Here is a 12607-nt window from a genome sequence, read left to right as displayed (position 1 = left end):
ATCGAGGAGGTAGAAGACCTTGCAACGGTGTCCGTAAAAGCGTAGGCATCTGGATGGAGGGAGTTAAGCTTCAGATAGCTCACCCTAAAACCGAAGTTCTGCTCGTGAACAATAAAAGAGTTGTGCCGCACATGGAGATTACTGTTGGAGGGCACATGACATCTTCGAACAGCAGCTGAAATACCTTGGAGTAATGGTCGACAATCGCTTAAGTTTTGGTGCGCATGTCAAATACTGTTGTGAAAGTGCATCGAAAGTCATAGATTCATTGGCCTGGATTATGCCGAACTGCCATGGTCCAAAGAGTAGCAAGAGACGTCTCTTTGCGAGCGTAGCACTATCGAAACTACGATACGGAGGAACAGCCTGGAGCTCCGCGATAGAGGTAGAGCGCAACAGATCCAAATTACGGAGCACACATCGGCTGATAGACATACGAGTTTCTTGTGTATACAGGACCATATCAGCAGCAGATGCAGCTTTTGTCATCGCGGGCATGATTTCCATCGACATAACTCTGGCGGAGGATATGGAGTGTTACAAAGCAAGAGCTGTTAGAGGAGTGCGTAAAATTCAACAAGCAGCGTCAATGCATGCTCAAGTGGCAGGAGCAATGGGACGCTTCGAACAACGCAAGATGGACGCATAGGCTAATCCCGCGACTTTCAGACTGGGTAAATCGGAAGTATGGAGAGGTCAACTTCTACCTGACGCAGTTCCTTTCGGGTCATGGGTGCTTTAAGCAATACCTTGATCGTTTTAAGCTTATCAGTTTGCCTTATTGCCCGGAATGCGTAGATACGGTGGAATCGGCAGAACATGCTATCTTTTTCTGCCCCAGATTCATTTTAAGGCGTCAAAAACATTGTGAGTGAAATGTGTCGTGACGAACAGTCGTGGCGTGTTATAGTCGACAAAATCTCGCATATCATGCGCGTTCTGATAACAATCAGGAAAGATGATGAATGGAGAGAGCGAGATAGTCAACCAAATTTGACAAGTTAATGGAAGGTCTTGGGCCTCGTATGACACTACAATTCAAAAGCAACGCGATCTTAGGGCGCGGTATAACCCTAATCTGGACTCATACGTGTGGTGGGACTTAAAAGGTCTCACGTACTCAGCTACGATCTTTCCTGCAGCAAAAGGAAGCGGAGATACGCAGAGGGTGGTCGTGACGGGATTCTAGCTTGGTAGTTTCTCAATCGGCCATGCCTTGGTGGTTAGAAATCCTGCGGGAGTGGATGCTGTGACGAGCGTGAGTTACTATGAAAGCGTTACCTTATCGGCACACGTCTTGGGGTCTTCCGTACCAGTCTGAAGTTGGTGATAGGGGAAAAGTAGAAGGAGGAAAAAGGAGAAAGAGCATAAAGGAAAAAGACCAAGATTGAGAAAGAGGAAAAGGGTGAGATGTATAAGTGCATGAGCACAGCCAACCCCTTGATGTAGTATCATAGGGTGAAACCAAGGGGCACATCTGGCACACGAAGCCCAAGGTGGTTTAAGTGGGATGAACCCACACATGGCAGCAAATATCCGGCTGTTATGGTTTGGAGTCAAATTTCCATCTTGTAAAAAAAAGTTCCTGCCGTAGCCGTCTTGGAATCAGCAGCGCGATGTAGGAATCAGCAGCAAACTCGCGGGAATCATGCCGGATCATGCGGGAATCATGGGAATCATGTGCACCGCCCTCACCTCGGAAGTACCGGTAACGACAAAGACGAATTCTACGCGTTGCTGGAGCGTGGATACGACCGTTGCCCAAAACTGATATCAAGATCGTCACCCGGGATTTTAACGCTCAAGTCGGCCGGGAAGAGGAATTTAAACCGACGACAACTGGAAGGTTCAGAGCGCACCAGCTGACCAACGAAAACGGCCTATGACTCATAGATTTCGCCGCCTCCAAATGAATGGCCGTAAATAGTACATTTTTTGTCAGCATCAACTCCCACACAAGTTAACTACGCACGACTAAAGCGACCTGGGGTCGCAGAAGACTACGCACAATCGCTCGAAGCAGCGCTGCTGGCAGAGGGCGATCTAGACGTATGTGGGACTATTGGGATACAATTATGACACCCAACCCGAGGAGCTGAAGCAGCTGCATCGTTTCCAGGAAACACGTTATTTCTATCAGAACCTCAACGTATCCCGCAAAAGCTTCGTGCTGCAAGCCGAAATGTTTACGGATAAGGACGAAGGCATCGTGAAGCACAATCGTGAGGTGATCAAAAGATGGAAGCAGCACTTCGATGAACACCTGAAAGGCTTACATACAGGAGACTAAGACGGTGGAAGAAGGGTCATCGCCGAGGAAACCAATGAAGTAGAGGAGACACTCCCAAGGATGAGTGAAGTTGAGGGAGCCGTTCGCCAGCTGAACAGTAACACATCGGTTGGGGAGGGGTTAATATGCCTCATCTACAAGAAGAGCGACAAATTAGAATATGAGAACTGTCGAGCAATAACTGTCCCCGATGCCGCCTACAAAATGTTGTTCCGAATCCTACTCTTCCGCCTAACGACACAAGCAAATAGATTCGTGAGAATTCAAAAGGCCGGTTTCAAGGAGATACGATCAACGATGGACCAGATCTTTAAACTACGGCAAATCTTCCAAAAATGCTGTGGCCACCAAGTCTTTACGTACCATCTATTCATCGACTTCAAAGCCGCATATGACACAATCGACCATCACGAGCTATGGAAAATCATGAACGAGAACGGCTTCTTCGGGAAGCTGACCAGACTGACCAAGGCGACGATGGAGGAAACGCAGTGCGGATTTCGGGTAAAATGTCGAGTTCATCCAAATCGCACAGGGGGCTTCGACAAGGCGATGGTCTATCCTGTATAATGTTCAACGTGGCGCTAGAAGGTGTTATTCGGCGAGTGGTGGGCGAAATGTTGGGCACGATTTTCAACAGATCCAGTCAACTTATCTGCTTTGAAGACGACATTGATATAGTCGGGAGATCAATGATCACCTGTGGCGATGGAGAAGATCTACCGCAAACTGAAACGCGAAACAGGAAGGATTGGGTTGATGATTAATACGTTCAAGACGAACTACATGCTGGCTTGCGGATGAACCACGAGCTCGAGCGACTCTACTGCTAACCCAGTATCCAGAAGGTGGTGAAAGCTGGCCCGATACGCTGGGCAGGACATGTTGCAAGAATGGCAGACTGTCCTGCAAAACAGGTTTTAGCTATGAATCCAGCTGGAACGAGACGAGTAGGGGCACAGACCAAGTGAAGCGTGATCTGACGAATGTGGGTTGTCCGAGAAGTTGAAGAACGGTTTGCCTTTCACTAAAAAATCATTACTAATCTCAATAAAAATTGTATTTTTTTTTCTAATAAGGAACTTGGGCATAAATATTACACATTGGCAATTATTTGTCACCTTACATTACTGCAATAAACAAAATCATCAGGTGCATACTGAAATAAGGAGGCAAACTGTGTTACCGTAGATAATTGTGATTATGAACTGTATTTTAAACTAGCTCAAAGTAACTTCATCTTAACATGATTGTGACAAAAAGTTAGCCTAATCGAAACTGTTCGACCCGAGCTTGAGGCTCCAAACAAGATGACAACAGAAATTCTCATTCGCAATGGTCACCTAACGAGTAAAGTGAACAACGGAAGAAACGTATAAATCCATTTTAAATATGTGAACTTTTCCATTCGGAGTAACAAACATCTGAATCGAATCACGCGAAAAGCGCTAAGGTTCCGGTTCATAACTTCTGAAAGTCTGAAGGCTGGGACACGGCAAAGGAAGGCTTCCCTACTAACGATAGGAGACAGCAGTCGTAAGAGATTGCATTTTGTAGTTTTTACCAATGCATGTGAGTTTCTATTCTGGGAGGGAGGTTTCTCCAGAAAAAAAACATCATTGGGCACCAGGCTTGGTTCCACTGAACAGGCCCTATCTCCTGATTTAACCTTTATCGTTTCGATTTTTTCTATACTGTGCGCTGCTTCCTGTTTCTATTCCTTGATGCTGTTTCACTCTTCCTGGTCCGATGTCTTTCATGTCTTGATAATAAAAAAAAAAGAACGAAGGACCAAGAACCAAGATCCTGCCCAGGCCAAGGCGACAGAAGAGGAACTTCGAATGATTGAAAACAAAGTGCACGGAAACGGACGACTCGTACGAGTTGATATGAATGAGTGAATGAGAATGGTAGTTAGGATGGTTCAATTTACTTTGACGGCTGCATAGAGTAATTTTAAGCAAAGTCAACTAAAGCCGTGCAGGAAGCATTTTTAAGATTTTCCGTAAAGTGTCGCCATAAAATGAATCACTCTAGCATCGATATGCAATCCACGGGTCCCACATATTTGTATGTGTATGGGGCAGAGGGCTCTCAGAGACGGAAATGGAAATTGGATCCGAAATGCACTTAACGAAAACGATTCGTCGCTGCCAGTACCAAAGAAGCTTGCCAAATAATATCAAAATGGATTTGGCCATCGTAGAATCAATTTTGCGATGACTTTTCCCTTCCTTTTCCTTCATTCAAGCTTTCCATTTGACAAAAATTACGAAAAACTATGGTGGGGGCAGGAGGCTGCAACCAACAGGTTTGGATATTTATTCATTTATCGAACGCAACTCGTTAATGGAAATCAGTTTGTGTTGAACTGGTTTTAGCTCTCGCTTTTATTTGTAGGTTCCAAGTATTGACAGAAGTCAATATAAAACACAAAATAACTGGCGTTTTTGAAACATTCATTTAAATACATTTAATCTTTGGAGTTTTTAATCTTTTAAAATTATTTCTTTCAACATTGAATTTTGAAAACAAATGGTTAAAATAGAAATCCGTCGTCATATTGTTGACCCTACCGAGTTTGAAATCTTTTTCATTTTCTTTGAACTCTTTTGCAAATGGTTTTCAAAAGGTGCAAGGAAACTTATTTTCAACTTATTATTTCATGTTTTGAAGTTTAAGCAAAAATTATGCCAATGTTCCAATGTTAAACTGAACCTACATAAGAAAAATAACTTAGAATATTTTTGAAACAAAACACAAAGAATGTAAGAAATGTATTACTAATACAAAATAAAAAAAAAAAAAAATTAAAGTTAAACATTATAACTTGTAATTTTGGTTCCATATCTCCTCTACAAAATTGATTATTTATCAATATTTTTATATGGGACTTATGTGAAGTCTATAATTTTTTTTTCAAATGGATTCAAATCAGATCCTACTTATTGTTCTTCTTTTTATTAAAAGATGTCTTACTTTTTGCTTGTTTTTTATACCAAAAGCTATATTTTGCCAAAAATTTTTTGATAAGACTAGTTGACGAAGAATAATCGTTTGTCATTTCGTAAAGGTTTCAAAATTAAAATCACTCTTTGTCGATTAAAGTCCAGCTTTTGTGCGCGTCTCGCAGAAATTCCTTTAAATTTCAAATACTTTGATGACTTAAAGCCTTATTCACTTGTTTAGTAAAATTTGAAGAAAATATAGAACTTAGGTCAGGAAATGAAAAAAAAACTGAATTCATAACTTTAGTTTGGTGATGAACTTGAGCGTACTGTCGTGTTAGACGATTCTTATGATTCTCAATTCAGAGATTTACTCACAAGAAAAGATCAATGACTAGCTTTGGTTTGTTTTTTTTTGTCTAGTGTTGCCAAAATAACAACATTGCCATAGAAATATCCTTTATTTTTATTCCATATTTCACATCTTTATTCTTTATTCTGCATCCTACAAGTTTCATTAAATTTCTGCTTATCCTTAATCTTTTATTTACTGACTTTTGTTTTTCTCAAGTACAAAATTTTATTTTCCAAATATTCCTCATCTCAATTCTACATTTCATTCTCAGCAAAAGATTATCAAATCTAAAAATTTAATTATTTTCAGAGTATTTTTCATCCAATCCGAAAATATTCTTCACAAAAGCCTTCCCAATCTATGCTTTTCCTGTCGTTTTGTTTCTATTTTCCAGATTCGGAACAATCCAAAAACTTGCTATGCAACAGCTTTCTCAAACTGTAATTTTATGTCACTCTGTCTCTGTTTACAAGATCCGGAAAAATTCGATAGCATTCTTAGAAACAGCCTCTCCAACCAGAAGGCCAAATCAAAACAAACAATCAGCTGCAGTAGCCTTAAAAAACCATCCCTACTTGAGCCAATCCCGTCTTTTTCCACCGGAAGGCCGAACCAAAAAAAATTATCAGCAGCAGCAGCCTTAAAAATCTGTGCTACTTTAGCCAATTCCGTCTTTTTAGCTTAGCTTGATTGACTGCTCACATCCACCTTAAATAGTTGAACCTGAAATGCTTTATCGACAAAACTCAATTTTTAATGCATGTATTTTTCTCCCTCTTCCAAAACCTTTCTTGATTAAAAATAAATTCCTTTAATGCAATTATCATTACAAGCTATGCATTTCAAATCCCACGATCACAGGCGTGGCTCAGTAGAACAAGTTCCACATCGCCAATGGTTGCTACTCCGTGATTGACCGAGGCCACCAATTTTGTTCAAAGGTCAAATGAATGGTGTCTGGGACTGACAGCACATTCACATTGCCCAAAACTGATGCTCTCTCTTTGATCATCAATAACGGCGCCGGCCACGTCCTAGCAGTCAATTGATAGATTAGAAGAAAGAGAAAGGGATGAAAGAATGATTTCGTGCTTTAGGACCGAGGTCACCTCTGCATCCTAGCAAAATAATTTTGGTTTGGAGTGTGGGTACAAGGATATGATCTGGAGACACTTTTGACTAGTGCCATGGTTTTGGTTGTAAACCTTATCTAATATGCTTCTGTTGTTTAATATATTTGAACAAATTAAAAGAACTTTGTTAGAGTTTTTTTATTACTTACTGTTTATTCATTTCAAAAGAACAAAATTTTATAAGATTTTTTTACTGTGTTCAAGTTAAAAAATAGTTAATTGAAACCTGATTGAAGTCGACGAAACTTTAATTTCAATATCAAGAAACTGAGAAAATATTGAAATATAACATTACATGATATCAATTCATAAACATATCTAAACATTATTTTAAAAATTATATAAATAATCTTAAAAATTTTCCTTATTTTTATTCTTAGCAAAAAAAAATGTTTTTTTTTGCTGCTGCCTCATTAACTTTACAGTGGAACACAATTTAGACTCGGAGTTGAAGCTGATTAAGAAAAACGAATAGAACAAATATTTCCTATTTTAATTAATATATTTTTTAAAGCGAGCCTTGAGCCTGATTTTCCATGAACTAAATAAACTCTTACAAATCATGGAATAATAAAAACATCACAGTAGTTTAACAAAACAAGCTAATAAAAATTAATTAAAAGAATTATTTTATAAAAAAAAGGCTTAAAAAAGGATGTAGCTAAGTCAGTAAATAATAAGAGGTTCCACGTTAAAGAAATATTCATTGATAGCATTAAATTCCTTGTGTTTTCTGTTTCCCGATTTATACTAAGTAACACAACATTAATCGAAATTAACTCCAAACGATGAAACGAGCTTAAACTGAAATTCCGAGGAAAAAATTCCAAAACAAAAAAAAAAATAACTGACAATCTAAATAGGTCACGCAAATTAAAACATCGACTAGGATAAAAACAAGCGAAACACACGGTTGGATTGCGTATTTCGATGTTGGCCTAATATTTTTTCTTCGATAGACGAGAAATAACAAAAATACACAAAGTACCTACACTATTTTAGGCACAGTTCCGGAGTTAACTTTGAAGGAGGATAAATCTTATTTTGTTCACCTTGTCTGCATAACCCACTGAACGGATTAAATCGGGTAAAAAAACATCGTACAAAAATACGCCGCGTGGAAGTCGACAATCAAACACTCTTCGCTCGACAAGTGCCGGGCGAATCCAAACTCCTTAATTAAAAAAAACAACTATGGAAATAAAACTCAAAGATTTTAAATAACATAGAGAACATTAAGATTGTTATCAAAGTTTGTTTGCAGATGCGTTAATAAAATGCCGCGAACACACATCGAACTGGTTCATCGACTCTTAAAAAAAACCTGCCTGCAAAAACTATAATGAAACCTACTGTTTTCAGATGTTTATTTCATTTCGCACACAAAGTGTACAGAAAAATTTATGAAAACAAAGAAAGAGAGAGTGAAAATGCCATCATGGAATATCCTCACCGGATTTTTTCCGTATTCGTCAGAGATGTTGCCTTTTCTCCAACCAGCGGCGCATGACTTGCTGTTGATCGAAGTGGGAGGTATACTTCTGCCACAGCTACAAACAACACTTCAACACATCACGAAAAAATCCCGATCAGGGAACAAAATTATAATTTTTTAGAAAACACATAACGACGAGATAAAAAACGAGACCGACAGAAAACGCGACCGTTCTCGAGCACCTACTTTAGCCAATTCCGTCTTTTTCCATCGAAAGACCAAACCAAAACAGACAATCAACAGCAGCTGCCTAAAAAATCTACACTTCCTTAGCAAACCCTTTTTTTTTTACCGGAAAGCCAAAACTAGGCAAACAATAAGCAGAAGCAGCCCTAAAAGTCTGCGTTTGCTAAGTCAATTCTGTCTTTTTCCACCGGATGGCCAAATCAATGTCAACAAACAGCAGAAGCTGCTTAAAAAATCTTCACAAGATAAGCAAATTCCATCTTTTTCCACCAGAAGGCCAAATGAAAGCTAACAATCAGCAGAAGCTGTGTGAAAATCTGCGCTTCGAAATCCTTTCCGTCTTTTCCACAAGAAAGCCAAACTAAAAAAAAAACAATCAGCAGCTAGAGTCTTAAAAATCTGCACTTCCTAAGCCAATTCCGTCTTTTTCCACCAGATGGCCAAATCAAAGCAGAAAATCATCCGCAACAGTCCTAAAATCTGTGCTTCTAAAGCCATTATTCATTCATTGGAAGGCCAAATCATGACAAACAATTAGCAGCAGCCTTAAAAATCTACGCTTCTCTATCCAATTCCGTCGTTTCAACGGGATGGTCAATCCAACACACACAATCAGCAGCAGCAGCCTTTAAAATGTGCACTGCCTAAGCCAATTCCAACTCTTTTCTATCAGAAGGCCAAACCAAAGCGAACAATCAGCAGAAGCTGCCCTAAAAATCTGCGCTTCTTAAGCAAATTCAATCTTTTCCACCGGAAGGCCAAATTATAATAAACAATCAGCGGCAGCAGCAGCCTTAAAAATCTGCGCTTGAGAGGCAAATTCCGTCTTTTCCCACCGGAAAGCCAAACTAAAGCAAACAATCAGCAGCAATAGTCTTAAAAATCAGCGCTTCCAAAGTCATTCCGCCTTTTCCACTGGATGGCCAAATCAAAGAAAATAATCAGCTGCAACAGTCCTTAAAATCTGCGCTTCTAAAGACATTCCATCTTTATCCACCGGAAGGCCAAATCATGCCAAACAATAAGCAACAACGTCCTTAAAAATCTGCGCTTCTTAAGCCAATTTCGTCCTTTTCCACCGAAAAGTCAAATCAAAACAAACAATCAGCAGCAGCAGCCTTGAAAATCTGCGCTTCCAAATTCAATTGCGTCTTTTTCTACCGGAAGGCCAAATCAACACAAACAATCAGCAGCAGCAGCTTTAAAAATCTGCACTCCTAAGCCAATTTCGTTTCTATTCTACCAGAAGGCCAAATCAAAGCAAACAATTAGCAGATGTTGTCCTAAAAATTCGCGTTTCCTTAGCAAATTCCATCTTTTTCCACCGGAAGGACAAATTATAACAAACAATCAGCAGCAGAAGCCTTAAAAAATTATGCTTCCTAAGACATTCCATCTTTTTTTCAGAGGCCGAATCAGAAACATATTTGTTCAAAGCAGCAGCCTTTAAAAACTGCGCTCCTTGTGCCAATTCGTCTTTCCATCGGAGGCCGAATCAAACACATTTTTGTTCGTAGCAGCAGCTTTTAAAACTTGTGCTTCCTGTGCCAATCCGTCTTTCTAACGGAGACCGAATAAGAAACAAATTTTTCGTAGCAGCAGCTTTGACAATCTGCGCTCTCTGTCTTTATTCAACCAACCACGCCATTGTCGTGATTTGACGATTCTTATTAATCTCAATTCAGAGATTCACTCAGACACGTCTGTCACTCACAAGAATAGATCAATGACTGACTTTGTTTAATTTTTTTGCCTACTGTTGCAAAGATAACAAACGTTGCCATAGAATTTTTTTTTCATTTATTTATCTTCAGTGTAGCCGAATACAACTTTTATTAAATTTTGTTTTTCTTTGTGGTATTGATTTTCTTTTTTGAAATCGGCACTGCAGTCTATTTTCGAAATGATGATTATTTTATTTCAACCAACGAACGTCGTTCAAAATCGCCGTTGAAAAGTTCTGTGAGATAGTTTTCAAATTTATCATTATTTTTAATTCTTGTTCGAACCGGAAAATCTACAACAGCACCAGACATTAGTCTTCACAAAAGCCACATAAAGATGACTATATTTTTCCTGAGGATGAGACCAACCTGGTCTCGAAACGTTGGGTGAAATAAAATAATCATCATTTCGAAAATAGACTGCAGTGCCGATCTCAAAAAAGAAAATCAATACCACATCAACTAAAACCAGTCTAAGTCTGAACAACATAAAACATTTTTTTTATTTAGTTTGAATTACTTACTGTATGTCCTTCACGTTTTCTCTACACATACAAGGGTAAAATTCTGAATTTTATAATCGACAAATGGCCAACAAATTTAGTCTCCACACTTTTAGTAAGTTCACAAAAGTTGTTTGGTGAAATTCTACTGAGGGAATTGAAAGTTTCAGCTGTTTTAGTTTTGAAGACCGATTTTTTCGACCTTGGGCTTTTAAGAAGATTTTAAGACTGGTTATTTAAAAATCTCTTTAAAAACTTTTCAAGCGAGAAAAATAGTTCAGTTTTGGATTCTCACTTATTAATGTTTGACTGTTTATATGTTATAGACTCTTCATTTGGTTGCATCATTTCCCAGTCTCCAAAGATTTCCGATGAAATGTTTCCAATAAAAAGGTATGCTTAAATCCCTAGTAGAACAAGATGTTAAAACTTACCAGCAACATTTTCAGTGCTGTGCATTCCTGCCACTAGACGTTTGACGTCACCGAAGGTTAAGCTTTTCACAGGAGTCTCATGTCCTGCCCCTCGGCGTTTCGCTGTCCCATAGGTGCCCAGTTTGCTGCAAGACAGAAAAGAGATAATACAAGAAGAGAAAATAATTATTTGCTCATTTCAGCAAGTATCGGGAACGAGAACAAAAAGTGTACAACCTGTACAATTAATTCTGTGCCTATTTGTGTCCCCTCGAGGGGAAATCCTCGAAAAAAAGCAAGTGGCTATATGTATATGAAAACGCGACAAGTGTGTTTTATGTTATTTTTTCCGTTGACAACAACGACCAATTAATGGAGGATCAGAATTGTGAAAAGAGGATTCGGTAATGCACCAAATTAACACAATATGTTTCGTGGAAAATTTTTCGCAAGAGTCGCGGTGGAGAGTGGAAAGTTCATTGAAAACGATGGCGGTTCCAAAATTAATTAAAAATAATTATTGCCATTGAATTAATATTGCTCCCAATAAGCCACAACTGCATGGGAGACGGACTCGTGTGTTGGGGAGCTCAACCTGGCCAAATTATACCGCTTGTGGCTATTTTTCGGCATTTAACGAGTGCGGGTGTTTGGGGCTTTCATTATTCCTCCCCATTCCAGGGTATCTTTTTTCTTTTCACTTTTTTTTTAAATTTTCAGCCTCCAGCGATCGCTTTCGAAAAATTCTCCAATTTTAATTGGGGTGTAATGTTTGACTTATTTTTGCATCGGCACACATGGGCGTTAATTGACAATGAGAGTAATTACGTTTGTGTGTTTCCGAAATCGAATGATAATATTGCATTTGAATGGTCACTGATAAAAATTTCGTCGCATCGGTCGAGCGAGTTGCTGTAGAACGAAAAGCCAATATTATAGTTGGTGCGACTTTTAGCTCTTTATTGCACCTGTTTCTGCTGTTTTCTTCTTTTAAACTAACTTAATCACAATTCCCAGCTTTTTTTGTCTGGAAAAAGTGCTAATAGTTTTCAAATAAAGCATAATATGATAACTAATACATATATGTACCCAACAAAAACAATTTTTTTACAGGGTAAAATTTAAAAATATCCGATTTTTTGTTAATTTTCTTTCAATAATATCACGTGAATCATTCTTTGTAAAATATTGTAACTTTATTATTTCAAGCAAAGAAGGAAATTTTCAGCAGGCCTCTTATTTGAATTTCTTTTAAAAGCACTACCTAAATCAAATAACTATGAACATCAATTATAGCTCTCAGAATAATTTTAATGATAATATCAATACAAAATGGCGAAGTTCTCGAAACTTTTAAGAATTTATGCTTATGGTAAATTCATCTGACACAGCAATCAATTCCAATCAAAACCGGTTCATCAAATGGCACAGATCCGTTTATTTATGGCCACACGTAACAAGCACACACTTATTTACATACATATCTACAACTGTACATGTCAAATATGAACACACCCTCTATAATGAAAATATCAAATTGTCCAATTATTTCCAATTACA

At 38.5% G+C, this 12607-nt stretch overlaps 1 protein-coding gene across 4 annotated transcripts in view; it reads right to left on the bottom strand.

Moving 5' to 3' along the window:
• Nucleotides 1–12607, bottom strand: part of LOC129748938 (LIM/homeobox protein Lhx9-like) — a 425064-nt gene that overhangs the window by 202622 nt on the left and 209835 nt on the right. For all 4 annotated transcript variants that reach the window (XM_055743748.1, XM_055743751.1, XM_055743749.1 and 1 more), the window contains one exon: nucleotides 11069–11193. In XM_055743748.1, the coding sequence (XP_055599723.1) occupies nucleotides 11069–11093 (25 nt within the window). In that variant the 5' untranslated portion in view covers nucleotides 11094–11193. The remainder of the gene's footprint in view (nucleotides 1–11068; nucleotides 11194–12607) is intronic.

This window comes from Uranotaenia lowii, chromosome 2 (assembly GCF_029784155.1).
Source record: "Uranotaenia lowii strain MFRU-FL chromosome 2, ASM2978415v1, whole genome shotgun sequence".
Taxonomy (NCBI): domain Eukaryota; kingdom Metazoa; phylum Arthropoda; class Insecta; order Diptera; family Culicidae; genus Uranotaenia; species Uranotaenia lowii.
Note: the sequence above shows the minus strand (reverse complement) of the source record. Positions and strands in the feature narration are given on the sequence as shown.